The 19,195-nt window shown below is 39.2% G+C and overlaps 2 protein-coding genes across 7 annotated transcripts in view; both read right to left on the minus strand.

Annotated features, from left to right (window-relative positions):
* Positions 1-250: 250 nt before the first annotated feature.
* NRAS (NRAS proto-oncogene, GTPase) lies at positions 251-13,010 on the minus strand. Its single transcript, XM_010371965.2, has 7 exons — positions 12,298-13,010; positions 11,687-11,814; positions 9,453-9,631; positions 5,366-5,525; positions 4,325-4,448; positions 3,946-3,984; positions 251-3,842 (listed from the first exon to the last, which is right to left on the minus strand). Exons 2-5 carry the CDS (start codon positions 11,795-11,797, stop codon positions 4,329-4,331), a joined length of 570 nt encoding a protein of 189 aa, XP_010370267.1. The 5' UTR covers positions 11,798-11,814; positions 12,298-13,010; the 3' UTR covers positions 251-3,842; positions 3,946-3,984; positions 4,325-4,328.
* Positions 12,556-19,195, minus strand: part of CSDE1 (cold shock domain containing E1) — a 40,657-nt gene continuing 34,017 nt past the window's right edge. For all 6 annotated transcript variants that reach the window (XM_010371961.2, XM_010371959.2, XM_010371954.2 and 3 more), the window contains 4 exons: positions 16,219-16,397; positions 15,235-15,398; positions 14,242-14,374; positions 12,556-13,863 (listed from right to left, as the gene is read on the minus strand). In XM_010371961.2, the coding sequence (XP_010370263.1) occupies positions 13,816-13,863; positions 14,242-14,374; positions 15,235-15,398; positions 16,219-16,397 (524 nt within the window). In that variant the 3' untranslated portion in view covers positions 12,556-13,815. The remainder of the gene's footprint in view (positions 13,864-14,241; positions 14,375-15,234; positions 15,399-16,218; positions 16,398-19,195) is intronic.

Below are 19,195 nucleotides of genomic sequence, written 5' to 3' on the forward strand. Positions count from 1 at the left end.
TTCCTCCACCTATACCAAGATTGCTAGATTGTGCAGTAATGCAAAAACGAGACAAAAGAGCTCCAATGGCATCTTAATGTATGCAAATTTGACAAATAGTTATGAATCATCCGCAGGGTAATACTTTAAAGCAGGCTTTGATATATTTTATATTACGATGAAACAAGGAACTCAGATATTCCAACACTTCCAAATGTCATATCCAAAAGTTTGAAATTAGTATCAGTGCTTCAGTGAATATAAGAATTACGACTAAGCCAAGAACTTCCAGTTTTTATTTTTTAAACATCATTTAAGAAGAAAAACATTCAACCAAATTAAAAAGAATTAGGTTGGATTCATTTACAATAAAATAATCAACTTAAAATATCAGCCCTTCCATTTAGGGCCAAGGAGGCCAATAGTTCCTGTTTAAACAGCAGAATTGCACAATTATTTTTACCTGTATTTGATGGCACAAAAAAATAGAAGTCTTAACAACTTCCACGGACATCTTCCCCTCCCTCCAGAGTAGAGTTCATCATACAATTCCATCTTAGGTCAGTACTCAGGCTTTTAAAAATCATCTTACATTTTGAAATATAATACAACTACTCTGGTAACAAGAATACTTTTAAAACAATTCTTATAGAAAACAAATACCTTAGATAATTGTGTGGCACATTAGACTGCTCAAAGAAACAGCAAAGATGAAAAATAATGTACAAGAATTATAGTCCCTTGTTTACAGAAACCATCCAAATAAAGTATTTTCCCTATTTTTCCTTGCTTCTTATAATTTATTAGCAGAGATGAATTACAAGAAGCAGAATGCACCATTTTTTGGTTCTTGGTTGTAGCTGCCAGCTTAGGAGTTCATGACTATAAATATAAAGCAAATATGATTATGCTCACAAGTTCTGGAATGGGAAAAAACTCCAGATATCTCTAAAGTGTTTCTCTATCCTTGCCTTCAAGTCATGACAAAAAAATTCACAGCAGTTTAAAGGATGGTGAAAGACTAAACATGGGCCCACTAAAATAGAGATTAATTTTACCTATTACACTCCTATAGTGAAAATTGCAGTAAGTATGATATTGTATTAAGTAACGTTCTATAGTAAGCTGTTGGAGCAAACACAGCATTTAACAGGTTCATTTACAGCCCAGGCATGGTAGCCTTTAGACAGAACATCTTATTTTCACTCTTGAACATGTAACCTTTAAAAAAACCAAAAGGAATATGTAACTTATGACAGCTGGCCAGGCACTTAATCTGGGGAAAGAGAAGGATTTTGAGGTAAACTAGAATTATTTTCAGCAATCACGAACATAGCCTAAAAACCACGTTTTACATCACACTGAAGTTATTCAGCTTTTAACTATAGTTTGTCACTCCTTTGTGCCAAAATTCACACCTAGGTGTAATTTTTTTTTTTTTTTTGGAGACAAGTCTCACTCTGTCACCCAGGCTGGAGTGTGGTGGCATGATCTCCGCTCACTGTAACCTCCACCTCCTGGGTTCAAGTGATTCTACTGCCTCAGCCTCTCAAGTAGCTAGGACTACAGACATGGGCTACCATGCCCGGCTAATTGTAACTTCTTAAGAAGCTATTCAAAGAACATACTCAAGTCTGAATTTTGGCCCCATTTAGAAACTTCTGTGTTTAGAACACACTTGAGAAAACTGTAAGTACATACATACAAGGGCAATTGGCACAGGAGCCCAAGATGAGTATCTTTCTCCCTAATTTGACATCAAATTTAATAGATTTTTAAGAAAAAGAATCACACTGCCAGTCACAAGACACTAAAAAAAAAAAAAAAAAAAAAAAAGACTGAGGTGATAAGCCTCAGGAAAATTATAGAGTAACACCGCTCCAGAAGGAGCAGAAACAGAAAAGCAAAATTTCTGTTTACAAATGATGATAGTACTGTGAAAGCTCCCAGAATTAGCAGTAAGGAGTACAACTCTCCAGGTTCATTATACTCTGGGCACAGTATATGTTTCTTCTTTTCTGAATTTCAAGATAATATGACATTTGCTTAATAAATGAAAATTCCTAATATAGAAGATGGAGGACCTCAGTAAGTATTTAGATATTAAAGACAGGAACAAAGTGGCCATTTTGGAATTAGTCTTTTATCAAAAGTTATCCAAGTCTGTTTTTCATGAGAATTACCAGGATTATCTGCAAATGAAAATGCCAAGCCTCCAAATCCTTAAAACTATCAATTAATTATATTTTCCATTCCTGTCTCAACAATTTCAACTTCCTGTTTTGAGCAAACTCATCAGCTTAATCAACATCTTGTTTTAAACTCTTCAAAGAACATTATGAGTAAAGAAAATTTAAAACATTTTTCAGCTGAGACATCCTCATTCTCAAATGAGAATAATGGCTTAATTTAGAGTTTCTACAAGGTTAAAAGAAAAAAAAAGGTTTAAATACGTGATACTGAGTTTTCCAGTCATGGTAAAGGGTTTGTGCTAACTGATCCCTTCTTTCCTTGCAGGGCTAACTACAGGCACCCAGCAAAAGTACTAGTTGGAGTTAATGGTGCAGTGAGCAAATGTAGAAGAATTTCTTTCTCTGTGATGCTAACTGGATTGTTCAAGTTTTGAAACTGTGACCCTGGTCCATTAGCACCATGCTTTACTCAACTGAAATAATCAAGCCCCTCCTGCTGTGGGGGAAGCTGTAGAAGATGGGGTGAGAAGGGGATTGAGGGCAATTATATACATCATTAAGATACCATGATATACAGTGAAAATGTAATTTGTTAATATACTATATTTGAGGTTTGAAAATCACTGATCACAGCTATTAAATAACAATGCACCAAAGTTCTACAATATTTGAACACCTGCAAATGTAGAGCTTTCTGGTATGACCCAAATTTGAATACAAATGGAAGTTCATTGAATAGCAGGTTTATCAGTAAGCTAGAGGAAACAAATTACATACATTGTATAGGTAGTAACCTACAAAAAAAGTGGAGATTAGGTAAAAATTAAGTGAAATTATTCATATGCTTTCAGTTTCATCTTTCTCCTGGGAAAGCCCCAAAACAGGCCTCTGGAAAACCAACTTCATACATGTACAAAATGGCATCTGCTCTCAAATAGATATAGCTTTCCCTCAACGGTAGATAAGTCACAGAAGTATCTCAGACATTCATTTCATGCATAAGGATTTTTGAGACATCTATTCCATTGAAATATTATAAAGGAAGTCTACAAACCACTTCTAGGAAAAAGGCACTTCACTGTGAAAGTTGGATTTAATTACGTCAAAGTTGTGAAGACTAGGATAGACTCAAAATTCAGTATTCATTTTTGTATTTATGAATCTAGAGCAGATGCCAGTTTAGAGAATACAGCCGAAAACATTATAAACAAACCAAACAGCAATAATAACTATATTCTTGGCAAAACAGTAATTTATGACATTTCTCCAAAAATTAGCATAGTTCTAAGTTCAACAGTAAAAAGAAAAAAAAAATCACCAGCAGTTGCTACTTTAGAGCTCAAGACACTGTTTTCAACAGAATTTCACGTTTGTGGTTTGGTTCTCTGTTTCAGACATGAACTGCTTTTCGGATGAAAAACCTGGGCTGGCAGAGGTGTATTTGTGCTGTGGAAGAACCCAGGGCAGAAAAATAACAGGGAGTAACAAGAGGTGCATTTCTCTGGTCAGACAGCCAAGTGAGGAGGTAGTTATTCTGAGAACTTCTCAAATAGAGAGTACTGTACTAAACTACTGAGAGCTGGGGAAGTAGCAGGAGCTTCTCTGTGAGACTGAAGATAGCAACAGGAATACTTCTCCTCCAGGGAAGTCAGGACCAGGGTGTCAGTGCAGCTGAAATAAAAACAGAATTTGTATAAGTGACACATTCAGAGTATAAGAAAAACAAGTATACGAAATTAACAGGAATGAGAATACATTTCCAAACTTGTCCTACCTTGAAAGTGGCTCTTTTCTGATAGAACTTTAAAAGTATCTGTAAACAAAGAACACAAACCATGTCATTATTATCTAGTTTCAAAGTAGTGATCCTTCAAATTCCTGGTCATTGCCAGGAATAGGGTATGCCTACATTTCATAAATAAAGTCTTATAATTTCTAATGTTAGCAAAAATATAAAGATACCTGTAGAATAATCAAATGTTTTAAATACTTTAGACCTCAGTACTTTCAGAAAGGGTGCCATATGGAAAATATGCAGAAAAGAATAGGCAGAAACTCAAACAACATATAGACGATAACACTAACACTCCTCCAAAAATTGACCAATACTAAATACTAAGATTTATAATTATGCCAAGAAACCCTATGCTCACCTTGTTACATCACCACACATGGCAATCCCATACAACCCTGAGTCCCATCATCACTGCTGTTGAGTTTTTTCATTCGGTACTGGCGTATTTCTCTTACCAGTGTGTAAAAAGCATCTTCAACACCCTATAAAAGGAAAAAATGAAAAAAAACGAGAGAGCTAACTCAACGGACACAATCCAAATTGTAAGCTCTCTTGCATTTGTATCTCTTTATGGGAACATAAGATTCCAATTACATAATGAACAGCTGATAAAATAAAATATGGTGATTTAAGGAAGAGAACACTAAATTTCACATTCCTATTGAATCACATGAACAGGCTGATAGAAAAATGGCACATTTTGCCAAATAAACATTCAGGCAAAGGAAAAAGGTAATGTGAGACATACAGAACAAAACTACATTAAACTAAAGACTCCATTCAGGAGACTTAATTAAGCCCTAAACAGGGGCTGGTTTTGACAGAGAAATAACTAATGTTTATAAATATTTTTAGTCAAGGATCTTCAGAAGAAATATTTGTGGATGTTAATGCAGGAGTAAACATGCCATAATAGACTATTAATACATTCATTTTGGGTTTAAACAAGCGATTAAAAAAAGAACACTATTAAAAATGCCTAACAACAGTCTGGGCATGGTGGCTCACGCCTGTAATCCCAGCACTTTGGGAGGTCCCGGTGGGAGGATCAATTGAGGCCATGAGTTCGAGACCAGCCTGGGCAACATGGTAAAACTTCGTCTCTACTAAAAGCACAAAAATTAGCCGGGCACGATGATGCGCCTGTAGTCCCAGCTACTTGGGAGGCTGAGGCAGGAGAATCACTTGAATCCAAGAGATGGAGGCTGCAGTGAGCTGAGATTGCACCACTGCACTCCAGCTTAGAAGACAGAGTGAGACTCTGCCTAAAAAAGAAAAAAGAAAAAAATGCATAACAACAAAGAATATGAACATGGATCACATCTCTACCAGAGTTAATCAACTGATGTTCTCTCGCCTAGAGCAAACTGTTACACAAATGCTGAAAGCTGTACCATACCTGTCTGGTCTTGGCTGAGGTTTCAATGAATGGAATCCCGTAACTCTTGGCCAGTTCGTGGGCTTGCTTTGTATCAACTGTCCTTGTTGGCAAATCACACTTGTTTCCCACTAGCACCATAGGTACATCATCCGAGTCTTTTACTCGCTTAATCTGCTCCCTAAAAACGGGAATATATTATCAGAACATAAGAAAAACAAGATTAGGCTGGGTGCAGTGGCTCATGCCTGTAATCTCAGCACTTTGGGAGGCTGAGAAGGGCAGATTGCTAGAACCCAGGAGTTCTGAGATTAGCCTGGGCAACATAGCAAAACCTGGTCTCTATAAAAAATATAAAAATTGGGCCGGGTGCAGTGGCTCACACCTGTAATCCCAGCACTTTGGGAGGCTGAGGTGGGTGGATCACAAGGTCAGGAGTTCAAGACCAGTCTGGCCAATATAGTGAAACCCCATCTCTACTAAAAATACAAAAATTAGCCAGGTGTGGTGGCAGGCACCTGTAGTCCCAGCTACTTGGGAAGCTGAGGCAGGAGACTCGCTTGAACCCGGGAGGTGAAGATTGCAGCGAGCCAAGATCATGCCACTACACTCTAGCCTGGGCGACAGAGTGAGACTCCATCCCCACCTGCCAAAGAAAAAAAAAAGTATATATATATATACACACATACACACACACACACACACACACACACACACACACATATATTATAGCTGGGTGTGGCGGCGCATGCCTGTAGTCCCAGCTAATTGGGAGACTGAGGTGGGAGGATCACCTGGGCCCAGAAAGATCGAGGCTGCAGTGAGCCATAATTGTTCCACTGCACTCCAGCCTGGGCAGCAGGAAAAAAGAAAAGAAAGGGAAGAAAGAAAAGAAAAGAAAAAAAAAAAGGAAAGAGAGAAAGAGAGAGCAAGAGAAAGAAAGACAAGATTTCAGGAAGGAATAAATGGCCAGGGCAAAGAAACTAGCAAATTTTATGTAGCCCTATTAACTTCTAGTATTTTTGCTTTTTTCTACCACTTACAGAAGATGTTGTATATCAAGGAGACTGCTTTAGACTTGATGCAACAGCCATCAGGAAGCCATAAGTACAAGCTCACCTTCTACTGGGAGTGGATGGGTATTTTATCCTGACAGATGCCCTAGTTAGACTCCTGGATTCTCCAAAGAACTTGGCTCTGGATTTAATTGGCAACTAGAAATCACTCCTTAGATTAAGGTCTAAAGTATAAAAAATGAAGCTCACTGCTGCTAAATAACTAGGCATGACAGTATTTAATGGAAGGCAATCTATCACTTTTCAAGATGGGTGGTGCTCAAACATTTTCTTCAAACAAATTATAGATGAATCTGGGCATGGTGACTCCCACCTATAGTCTTAGCACTCTGGGAGATTGAGGTGGGAGGACCACTTGACCTAGGAGTCTGAGACCAGCCTGGGTAACATGGTAAAACCTTGCTTCTACAAAAAATACAAAAATTAGCTGGGCATGGTGGCACATGTGCCTGTGGTTCCAGCTATTCGGGAAGCTGAGGTGGGAGGATCCCTAGATCCCTGAGAGGTTGAGCCCTGAGAGTGTGATGTCACCGCACTCCGGCTTGGGCAACAGAGGGAGACTCCACCACAAAAAAAATAAAACAGGCTGGGGACAGTGGCTCACACCTGTAATCCCAGCACTCTGGGAGGCCGAGGTGAGTGGATCACCTGAGGTCAGGAGTTTGAAACCAGTCCAGCCAACATGGTGAAACCCCATCTCTACTAAAAAAAAAAAAAAAAAAAAAAAAATTGGCCTGGCATGGTGGTGGACGCCTGTAATTCCAGCTACTTGGGAAGCTGAGGCAGGAGAATCTCTCAAACCCGGGAGGCGGAGGTTGCAGTGAGCCAAGATCGCACCATTGTACTCCAGCTTGGGCAACAAGAGCGAAACTCAGTCTCAAAAAAAAAAAAAAAAGAAAAACTAAAACAAAACATTGTATCTGGAAGCCCAAGCTATAGAACAGAAAACTAAGAACTGCTCTTAGTAAAGGGAGGCTGAAGCATCTAGAACTCCTGACAACGCCCCCTTCAATGACATGTAAGACACACCACACGTGGGAAACTATTGCTTTAGATTGTCTTGACCAACACAATCCAACAGTACTTTATGTGATGATGGAAATGGTCTATATCTGTACTGTTCAACATGGTAGCCACTAGTAGCTATTGAACATTTGGTGGTCAAGGAACTAATTTTTAAATTTTATTTAATCTTAATTAACTGTAAATAACTACATACTGTACAGTACTGTTCTAAACTCTACCCCTGGATTACCCACAAGATCATGTATCTGAACTACACTCCATTGGCTGCTTGCAAAACTGTGCTTGATGGCAGTAGCCTACATTAAGGGATAAGACAGCCTAAAGTACCTGGACCATGTCACTGTTAGGTTACTACTGATTTTTACATTAAACAAGTCCCTTTGAGGATCCATGGGAAAATTTCCTTCTAGTAGCAGTATAATTCTGCTTCTTCTGAGCAACTTAACTGCTTTCAGCATACAGATACCGAATCTTTCAGTTGGCTACTTTCCTTTTCACGACAGTGACCAAATCGTAGTCCACCTTTAGAAAGTCTTTGGAGCTTCATGCACAATCACACAATATGCTCATTCCTAAATTTGTTTTATTTCCTTCACCCTTATTTTTTTTGTCTCACTTAAGCCTATTTTTCATTAATTTTATCTTGCTCTACTATATGCATTTTCATAAGATGTTTTAAATACTCTTTGGTTTGAGGTAAGGCATATAGAAAAATGAACAAATTCCTTGTAAGAAAGAAATGACTTCTAGAAATTCAACAAACATTTATTAGATGCATGCCACCAAGTGTGGGCATTTTATTAAGTACTGATATTACTTTTAGACAATAAAAATGGGAAGTACAACAGGTTAGGAAAAGAACACTTGAATTCAGTTTTGGACCAATCTGCTTTTGAGAGCATACATCTTCACATGGACAGAAAATAAGCCAAGACTCAAGTCTTTAGGCAGAACACTTAAGTTGCATTTACTGTGTGCCAGGCACTATTCTGAGTGATTTGCATATTTATTAAAACTGTAATCTTCACAACAACTCTATGAGGTAGGTATTATTATTTAAATAGAGCTAGGTTTCAATCCAGGTAGAATTCCTAGTCTTAACCATTATATTACTTTGTTTAAGAACACTGTGCTAAGAAAAAGGAGCTTTGGGTTTTTGGTCCTGGCTCTGCTACTAACAACACTCCTGACTCCAAAACCTAACAAACCACCTTCTGAACTCTTTCTGATTCTGCAAAATAAGAATATTGTACTAGAATTTTTATGGTCCAATCTAGCTTTGAAACTTTATGGTTCTATGGACAAAGTCTATCTTTACGTTCCTTTGCTTTGTTTTCATCTTTATGTACTCCCTATTTGATTTTTCCTATCATTTTGTTTTTTATTTTTAATTTTTTATGGAGACAGAATCTTGCTCTGTTGATTAGGCTGGAGCGCAGCAGTGCAGTGGAATGAGCATGCCTCGACCTCCTGAGCTCACGTGATCCTCCAACCTCTGCCTCCCGAGTAGCTGCCACCATGTGTGACTAATTTTTTTATTTTTATTTTTGTAGAGAAAGGGTCTTGCTCTGTTGCCCAGGCTGGTCTCCAACTCCTGGGCTCAAAGTGATCCTCCCGCCTTGGCATCCCAGAGCACTGACATTCCAAGTGTGAGCCACTGTGCCTGGCCCATCTTTTCCATTACATACGTACTGAAAGATGTTTCTTGGAGATGTGCTCCTCTCTGAAATTCCTTTGTGATCTCTAATTACAACAACTCTGGTTCCGAGTTCCCAGTAGCAAGCTTCACTTATGTATTATCAAACATTATAGTAACAGTATATTATGCAAAATAAATTCCAGTATTAACTTTCAGTAATTACCCTAGATTCTCAATGTCAAACAACCTAAAACCAACTCTTCCTGTAATTAAAAAGCTCTATCTTCCCTAGTGTGTTAACCTCATTTCCCCATAAAGCTTCAGAACACAAAGATCATCCTTTCAGAGAAAACAATGCTCCTAGTACCTGTAGAGGTTAATATCCGCAAATGACTTGCTATTATTGATGGCAAATACACAGAGGAAGCCTTCGCCTGTCCTCATGTATTGATCTCTCATGGCACTGTACTCTTCTTGTCCAGCTGTATCCAGTATGTCCAACAAACAGGTTTCACCATCTATAACCACCTGTTTTCTGTAAGAATCCTGCGGGTGTGGAGAGTAAGGGAGGGAGGGAGGTTCAATTTTTATTAAAAACCACAGGGAATGCAATGCTATTGTCAAGGTCAAATAAGCCTCTAATTATTCAAGCCCATTTCTGCCTATCTGGTTTGTCCCTCAAATTGCTAATATATAATCACAAACAAAATGTATCCAATGTCACCCTATGTAAAAGAAAACCCACCAAATTCTATATGCCTGCAGAAAATAAATATGGTCACTCTGTTCCTGGAAAAGATTAAAAAAACACAGTAACTCAAATGACAACTCTACTGCAGCCAGGAGGCTACAGATTAGGTATCTAGTGTATTTCACTAAGTTATGAACTGGACTGTTTTATTTGTGCTGTTTATTTTACTTTAAGAAATCTAAACATACCTTCACCAATTATAACCTGCCCTATATACATCATTTGTGTTTATGACTAAATAAATACCTTTTGTTTCAGAGAAGGTTATAACACCAAGTATTTTTTTTCTCATGACAGATGTACCTTTGGGAAATATTCCTGAATCAAATTCTTAAAGGTTCCAAACAAGGTATAGTTATGATTAATTTCTCAGGAAGACAGACATGCATAGATCATATAAAAAAAAAACTTTCATTTTGGTTTTATGGCAACAGGCCTTTTACTTGTATTTTAATGTCATCACACTTGGAGAAGTCTCTGGAGTACTGGAAGTGCTCTATACGGTTATCTGGGTGGTAGCTACATGACTATATAAAAACACAAAAAGCACTGGGATCTAGACATAAAATTTATGAATTTTACTTATATAAATTGCTCAATAAATCAAACATTTAAAAATATTTAATTAATATATTAAACATTTCATGTAAAATATTAAAGCTGTTAAGCTGGAAATAAAGATTTTGCCAAGGGTTAGCAACCAATTTTTTTATAGTTAGTTTGCATCCATTAAACACTAGTAGCCAGATGGTAGGGAGGCCAGGTGTTGATTAAAATAATCTCTAAAGTTAGGCATTTCTAAACTGAACAAAATTACAAAACCGTTTATTTATTTATTTATTTATTTATTCATTTATTTTTTGAGACGGAGTCTCCCTGTGCCACCCAGGCTGAAGGGCTGTGGCGTGATCTCGGCTCACTGCACCCTCTGCCTCCGGTTCAAGCAATTCTCCTGCCTCAGCCTCCTGAGTAGCTGAGATTACAGGTGCGTGCCACCACACCCAGCTAATTTTTGTATTTTTAGTAGAGATGGGGTTTCACCATGTTGATCAGGCTGGTCTTGAACTCCTGACATCGTGATCTGCCCGCCTCCGCCTCCCAAAGTGCTGGGATTACAGGCGTGAGCCACTGCTTCCGGCAAAACCCTTTATTTAAAGAGCCTTAGATGCCACTTACTGAAGACAATCTGTAGCATGAACCCTCACAATACAATAGAATCTCTAAGTACTATTACATAGTACTTTACCATTCACAAATAACTTAAATATATTAACTTTCCATAACATCCCTGTGTGGTAGGCAGGACAAGTTTATGGTAATATAATACATGAGGAAAATTAGGTTGAGAGAGATTCATTTGCTCAGTATCACACAACTAAACAAACTGCAAACAGGGACCAAAATCCTACGCATAAAGACTAAAAATCTCAAGTTCTTGCTACTCCAATCATCTGGTCTCAGCTGCTTCAACTAGCTAATAAATTAATATTGAAGAACACTCAGATCTCTGAATCCTTTATCACCATCCTATTATCTCCCATACAGTCTCGCTACTATGGCCTGTGTTTCTCATGTAACAGAGCTGTCATATATGAAGAAACTCACGAATGAACTCAACACTGAGTTTGCAAGTTTACAGAACTGTTAAAAACTGGACGTTTTAGAAACTTCAGCAGCTAATAAAAATGAACTGTTCTCTATAAACACGTTAAGCTTATTGCATAACTGAATGTAGTACCCCAAATAACTTTTACTTTCTCTCCTCTTATTCCTTTAATAAAGAATATGGGTAAAGACGATCTGACAAGTGAGAGACAGGGTCAGGTCAGCGAGCTACCACTTGGCCTCACCTCTATGGTGGGATCATATTCATCTACAAAGTGGTTCTGGATTAGCTGGATTGTCAGTGCGCTTTTCCCAACACCACCTGCTCCAACCACCACCAGTTTGTACTCAGTCATTTCACACCAGCAAGAACCTGTTGGAAACCAGTATCAGGGTTAATTGGCGAGCACCACATCTCAAGTACTTTAAAGCTTTCTATAATCAATGGAAATGAAAACCCTAGCGTGACCTTCCATTTGGTTCTTAAAAAGTGACTCGGGAACGCAAAAACACCGGACCAATATCGGCCTCACATTTCTGGAGTACAGTTTTCTAGCAACCCCCACCCTTGGCTATTTTTCAACAGTCCTTGGGCCCCGCCCTCGCCTAAGCAATGGAAATCCCCCTTCCTATTACTCCCCGAAGGCTTCTCAGCTCTAGCGGGAAGCCTCCAGGCTGCAACTCCTTCCCATTCTCCCTTCTGTCTCCAAATATCTCCACACGGAGCACCAAATGGAAGGACCCCCGCCCAAGGCCTTTGTCTCCAGCTGGTAGATTCTGCTCGATTTCTGGCATCAGTGAAACGCCTGAACATTCCACAGCCCAAAGCCAAACACTATGCATGCGAGAAACTTACCTCAAGCTCCACTGCCTCTGCTTTGGACAGATTTAGGACCACAGCCGGGAAAATTGTTGGAGACCCCGGAACCGCCATGAACAGCCCCCACCAGGGAGCGGCACTTCCGGCCCCGCCCGCTACGTAATCAGTCCGCGCCCCAGGCGCCTGTGTCCCCGCCCCGGCCACGTGGGCCTCCGAACCAGGAGTCATGCGGCAGGCCGCACCCAGACCCGCCCCTCCCACACAGGACGTTTCAATAATGAAAGCGCTAGGTGCTAGTGTCTCAAAAATCAGTAAAACTTTATTCGCTTCCATTCTTTCGCCATTAACAGAAAACTGGAGAAAGCAAAAATGTTTTGTGTTTACAAAGATAAACGGCCTCTTTACCCAGAGATCAAAACCTCAAACGACAAGGGGGAAGATAAAACCGCCCTCCCCCACATCCCCTGAGCTGACCCTTGTCATCTTAGACAAAGCCTTCAGTCCACTGGCCAGGGACCCTGTATATGGCCAATTCAAGAAGTGGGCCAAGAAATCAGACCCATCCATTCCCGTGATATAAAGTTGAACAGAAGCTACACCAAGGGTCAAGTGTCTGTATTTTACAGGACACAGTAACCAGGCGGCTACTTATTAAAAAAACAAGATTCATTTCAGGCACAACTTTTTTATTTTTATTTTTTTGTTTTGTTTTTAAATCAGTAAAAGAAACCGGGTCCTAGAAGCTGCAGTGATCTAAGCAGCAGCAAGTTTGTGCATTCATTTTTTTTTTTGTTTTTGTTTAAATATGTTTAAATTATCACACTGCTGGCACTCCTCATTTGCATGAAATTCTGCACCATACTTACTAATTGTAGTAAAGTTACCCCCCAACCCACGAAAAAAAACCTACTCTGTAAGATAATTTTCACTGAAATATAACCAAACTTCTTTAAGTGGATTGTGACAAGATTATAAATGATATGAAAAATAACATTTTAAAATTTGGCCATCAACTTTAAGAAATGGTTTGCCTATACAAATCTTTGTAATTTTTAAAAGATAATATATTCTACCCTCATATGGTCCTCAGAATTAAAGCATAATGAACAGGAAGAAAAAGAAAAAGAATGCAACTGAGTGCTAAGGCAGAACATCTTGCCAGAAGTAATTAATGAAGGTAGAGTATATAATGAAAAGTGCAGAATTTCATAGGGCCAACAAGGTAACAGTCTATATTTTTCACTTAACACAGGCGAAGTGGATTTTGCAATTACCAGTTGCGTTAAATGCACCAAATAAAGCTCCTAAAATTGATACTATAAGGCGCCACCTTAAGTTTTCCAGGCTGCAACTGTGCATTATTTTAAAATGGTTTTCTTAAATTTATTTATTTTTTTAAACATAACACGAGGAAGGTGTTAAAACTGGTGTAATAGCTCAATAGAATAAGTATTTCAGATTTCGGGAGGGATGAAGAAGGAGATATTCAGAACCCTTCACCAGATTCCCCCCAACTTGATCATAGTGGATTAATGATGTGCTTTGTGGATGTGGTTAGTCAATGACACCAGCTTGACGGATCTTTCTTTCTGCACCAAACCCCTGTGGGGGGGAAAAAAAACCCTGCAGTTAATGATTTGAGTGCACAACAATCACGGTACATTCACTATTCCGAAATGAAACTACAAAAGCGTTATTTTTAATCATCTTATGTACTACTAATTCTTTTCTAGAGGAGAAAATTCACAGTAAGCCCTCCTGACCCATTACCTAAACTATCTTCAAAGCATCAAGAAATGTGCTTCTTACTGTAAGCAACCATTAGGGTTACGGGCTGAACCAATGTGTAAAAAGTCCTAACTAGTTATAAGCAATATGAAAGTCTCCCTGCTTCATTTCCTGACCTATTGTTTAAATAAGACCACATATTGTACGTAGATCTATCAGTTGGCCTCCCCCAAGCCTTGTATGCCCTCATACCATTGAGTTATCTGGTCCCCTTGGCTGACGAAGAACCATTAGGCGAGGAGCACTAGCATCATCCAGAGTGATGTTCTTCAAGCGATTGACCAACCGATCAGGTCGAGGAGCTGCAACAGCCTTGGGGCCCTCACTGTAATGAAGTCAAAAGACGAGAAGAAACCACACTTGGTGGGCAGACAGCAAGCACTTGCAAAGGAGTGTGTTTTCCACCTAACTGCCCAAATGACTCACTTTTAATGACGGGACTCTTGCCTCATCTACCTAGCTAGAAAGACAAGATAGACAAGTTTGTTTATGTATTATTATCCCCAACTCAAGGTTCCAGCTTAATAGGAATGGAAGGAATCATTTGCAGACCCTAGACTTGAATGCAACCAGAATGACCCGTTCCACAGATGCATAAAAAACAAGGTAGCAGATGTGGTAGCTAACACCTGTAATCCTAGTGCTTTGAGAGGACAGGGCAGGAGGAACAGTTGAGCCCAGAAGTTTAAGACCAGCCTGGGCAAAATAGTGGGACCATATCTCCACAAAAAATAAAATTGGCCGGGTGTGGTGGCGCACGCTTGTAGTTCCAGCTACTCAGGAAGCTGATGTGGGAGAACTGCTTAGGCCCAGGGGGTTGAGGCTGCAATGAGTTGTGATAGTGCCACTGCACTACAGCCTGGGTAACAGAGTCAGACTGTGAGACTGTGTCTCTGGGTGGCAGAGAAGCAAAGCGGCATTATGAATCAGGATGGCTAAAGTATTAGAATTTTAAGTAGCATATAACCTAGAAATGACTTAATGGAAGGAAAGGAATTTGGCAAAAATTTAAAAAAACATGTACTACACAATCCTTTTGTATTAGTCTAAAAGTAGGAAGTAAATAAAAAGTGGCAAAAGGGAAAAAACAAGGCATGGAAAGTAAAGAAATGTGATAAAACAGAGACTACAGAAGTTGAGACACTCCAGGGTAGTTACTAATCAAACCACAACAACAAAACTCACCAGACTCGCCAAACATTACAGGCGCTGCACTTGCCAGTGCGCTGATTAAGAATCACTGAGAACTCCACCTCATCTCCTGCCTGTAGCTCAATGCCATCCTGAACTTCTTTCACATGGAAAAACAGCTTCTTGCTATCTCCTACTTCATAGTTAATGAAGCCAAACTGGGAAGAAAAAAAAAAAAAAAAGTAGGTAAAAAAGAGAGGACATGCCACACCTCACTCTGAGTGAAGCACAATGCCTGCCCCCATCTAAAAGGATGTATAAAACATGATATTAATGTTGATACTCCAGTCCAGCTGCCTGTGGCAAAACCTGTCAGGGAAGAAATGTATCTTTGAAAGTGTCATTCACTGTATCACAAACTTGAACCAAATAAAAGTTGCCTTGTTCCTTCATACATTATGAACTAAGCTTTTTGATTTAAGCAAACTCATCAGGAAGCTGTTACTTCAACATATATATTGTTTGGATCCCCTCTAGAATTAAGCTGGGTTATAGCAGTATATGAAGCAGCCATACAAAATGTTGTTATTCTCTGTACTGATGAGGAAAAACATTATGAAGACTCAGATTTCCCTGAGATCTCAGTAGTAAGACTAAGTTTATTTGCCCTAAGCTTATTTTTTAAGCACTTTTGAACACGGTTTCTGTGTCTGTGTGATATGCAAAAGAAGCTCTAAGCAAAAGTGTACAAAACCATATAGTCCTTCTATTCTGGAAATCTCACCCCAAACTTATTTTCCTCATTGCGTAATATTAGTTACCAATACCAATCTTACTTTCCTCATTGCTAATATAGTCACTTTTTTCTTTGTGTAGTTTTCTGTTTTTACTAAGCTACCTCAAATGACTGAAAAAAGGTAAAGTAGAAAAAAAAACCAAATGAATGTTGATGATTTCCCCTTGGCTGAAAAAATTTGAGGGTTCTGGTTACCAACTCATAGAAGGATCAAATTCAGATACAGAGATGCTGGCATTTACCTGATCTTTCACACATTCCACTGTGGCCCTACGCAGGGGTGTGATGTTGTAAGCCATAGTTTGTGCATTCTGGCCCAGGACACACAATTGGAACTTGACGCTCTCCCCTTTCTGCAGGCAATCCCCTTTGTTGGCCATCCCAACGATGCCAAATGGATAGACCTCACCTTTCATATCGCCTGTAAAACAGATACAAAGTTTAAAAGCTAGTCTTTCACAACAGTCCTCTGCTGATGATCCTAGAAAGTTTATATAGTTGCTAAAAATGTGTTATGTTACCTAAAAATATATATATATATATTTTTTAGTACTCAGAAGTTTCACCTTAAAGCTTAAATGAAATTCCAAATGTTAACTACTACCATGGAACCAAATGAGAATGTCACAGCTCATCAATACTTTATTAGCTGAACAATTTTAAACTGCATTTATAAATTAAACAAACAAAAACCTGTCATTTACAATCCCATTACCTAAATTTTAAGCACTATGGGTTGCTAATAATATTCACAGGACTATCTTCTTCCCAAGTTCACAATATGAGCCAACCAGCCAAAAATATTTTTGTCCCATACTCAATCGGCCAGTAAACAACTAGGCAGGCATAGGAAAAAACAATTTAGATAAACCTGACACCCCATCTCCTTTTTTTTGTTCCAATTCTGGTTCCCTCACAGGTTCCTTTTTCCAGATCAGAGATCAAAAACCATTTTCCTAAAGGGCCAGATAGTATATATTTTAGGTTTGCAAGTCATCCTGTCTAACCAACTCTGTTGTTGTAGTGAGAAAGCAATGAAAACCAATATGTAAACAAATGGTTGTGGCTGTGATCACAAAACAAGGCCACCATATATGCTGAGCCCTGCCCTACAGTATAAAGTTGCTTGGAGCCCAGTGCAGGCTACAGTTAAAAACTATGCCAAAGAATTCAGCTGCCTAACAATTCAGCATCCAGACAAATGTACTCGCTCTGCCGCCCAGACTGGAGTGCAGTGGCGATCATGGCTCACTGCAGCCTTGATTTCCTGGGCTCAGGTGAGCCTCCCACCTCAGCTCCTGAGTCACTGGGACTACAGGCACGCACCATGACTAATTTTTGTATTTTTTGTAGAGACAGGTTTTTGCCATGTTGCCCAGGCTGGTCTCAAATTCCTGGGCTCAAGTGATCTGCCCGCCTTGGCATCCCAAAGTGTTGGGTTTACAGGTGTGAGCCACCACACCTGGCCTTTTTTTTTTTTTTTTTTTTTTTTGAGACAGAGTCATGCTCTGCTGCCCAGGCTGGAGTTCAGTGGCATGATTCAGCTCACTGCAACTTCTGCCTCCCAGGTTCAAGGGATTCTCCTGCCTCAGCCTCCAAAGTAGCTGGGATTATAGGCACCCACCACCATACCTGGCTAATTTTTGTATTTTTAGTGGAGACGGGGTTTCACCATGTTGGACAGGCTGGTCTCGAACTCCTGACCTTCAGGTGATCTGCCTGCCTTGCCTTCCCAAAGTGCTGGGATTACAGGTGTGAGCCCCTACTCTTGGCCCCAGCTGACTTTTTATTTTAAATACAAGAACCAGAAAACTTTGAGGAGATAATCCGAAGAGATCAAGTCATGAGGAAGAGTGATTAGAGGAAGCTGGTCTGACCTCACGCAATATCAATAATTACCACTTACAATGCACATACTGATTCATACTTTATAGAACCTTCTAAGGCTGAAGGCATTACCATTTTAAAGATGAAGAAACTGAGCTAGTAAAGATTTAAGTTATTTGTCCAAGATTATAATGCTAGAACAGTGTCCAGATCTACGTCTGCTCAACTTTAGAAGTCTTAGTATAAGTTACAGTTGTGTTCCTGAATAAAAGAGCTAGTGCTTACCAAGTGGGAAAATGTAATCTGTCTAGTCCCAGGCTTAGAGATGCCTAAACAAAACCCTTGCTTTGGACTATATCCCACAGCCAGTGCTGAAGAATGAGTGGACTGGGAAGTGGCGATGCAAAAGGAAGTAAAAGCAGCATGTTAGGAAGAGGTGGAAAGGCAATTTGATATCGTATGATGAGTTAAAGTAGTAGTCCATACTCCCATGGCCTTTTCAGGGGTGTGATGTCATGGCATTTGTTTAAAAATTCGTATTTAGAGGTGGGGGAATAGTGGTTTTACGTGAAACAGAAATTCTAAGAATCCCATGTGGTAAAGGAATAGGTTATCAAGGTTCATTTCCTTCTCCCAAATACCTGCTATTCACCACTTTATGTTCGCTGACTCTTAGATGATGCAAGGACTTTATTTTCTTTGTAAACCAAGCCATCATCTTTGGTTGGAATACTCAAGCCTTCTCATCTACTCCACCATCATGTAACTCTGCTATCCTAATCACTCTGCTATCCTAATCTACAGAGTTCTCTCCTATTGCTATCGTGTATTTATTTTATGCATACAGATTACACAAAGTTGGTCTTTCTGATGGTGACTGTTGGAGGAACAGTTGCACTGAACTCTGGAAATTCTTGAAGATAGCAGGGAGAAAAAACAAGAAAGTAGAGAATGAAAGGAACCCTGACCTAGAAACAAGAAATAGGATCCTCAAATAACTCTAGCTATTAAGAAACAGACTATGCACATATGTGTAGTCTGACGGGGGCGGGGGGAGCACGGGGGGACAGTAAACTTTTACAGGAAGCAAAAATACAGAACTGAATGGTTACCGATTTAAATACTAGTGAAGGAACTGAATATTTGATTATCATACACTCAACATTAAATGTTTTGGTATCAGATTTTGTTCTTAGGTCTATCTCAATATAACTCATAGCTGCTCATGTATCAGTCATGTGCTCACAAAGCAGTCATATTTTCACTACTTAAATCCAGACTGACCTCATTTTCAAAGGGTATAAAAATAAGCAAGCATGAGAGAGGTCACTTTTCCTTAATTCAGTTTTAACCTAAAAACAACTGCAATGAGCACGGTATTTTAAAACTTTA

Source organism: Rhinopithecus roxellana, chromosome 8 (assembly GCF_007565055.1).
Source record: "Rhinopithecus roxellana isolate Shanxi Qingling chromosome 8, ASM756505v1, whole genome shotgun sequence".
Classification (NCBI taxonomy): domain Eukaryota; kingdom Metazoa; phylum Chordata; class Mammalia; order Primates; family Cercopithecidae; genus Rhinopithecus; species Rhinopithecus roxellana.

Excerpts from the sequence above, each read along its gene's own strand:
- NRAS (XM_010371965.2), bottom strand. The coding sequence starts at position 11,797 with ATGACTGAGTACAAACTGGTGGTGGTTGGAGCAGGTGGTGTTGGGAAA. Across the intron at positions 9,632-11,686 it reads AATATGATCCCACCATAGAG|GATTCTTACAGAAAACAGGT; the intron begins GTGAGGCCAAGT and ends CCACACCCGCAG. Across the intron at positions 4,449-5,365 it reads CCTCAGCCAAGACCAGACAG|GGTGTTGAAGATGCTTTTTA; the intron begins GTATGGTACAGC and ends TTCCTTTTATAG.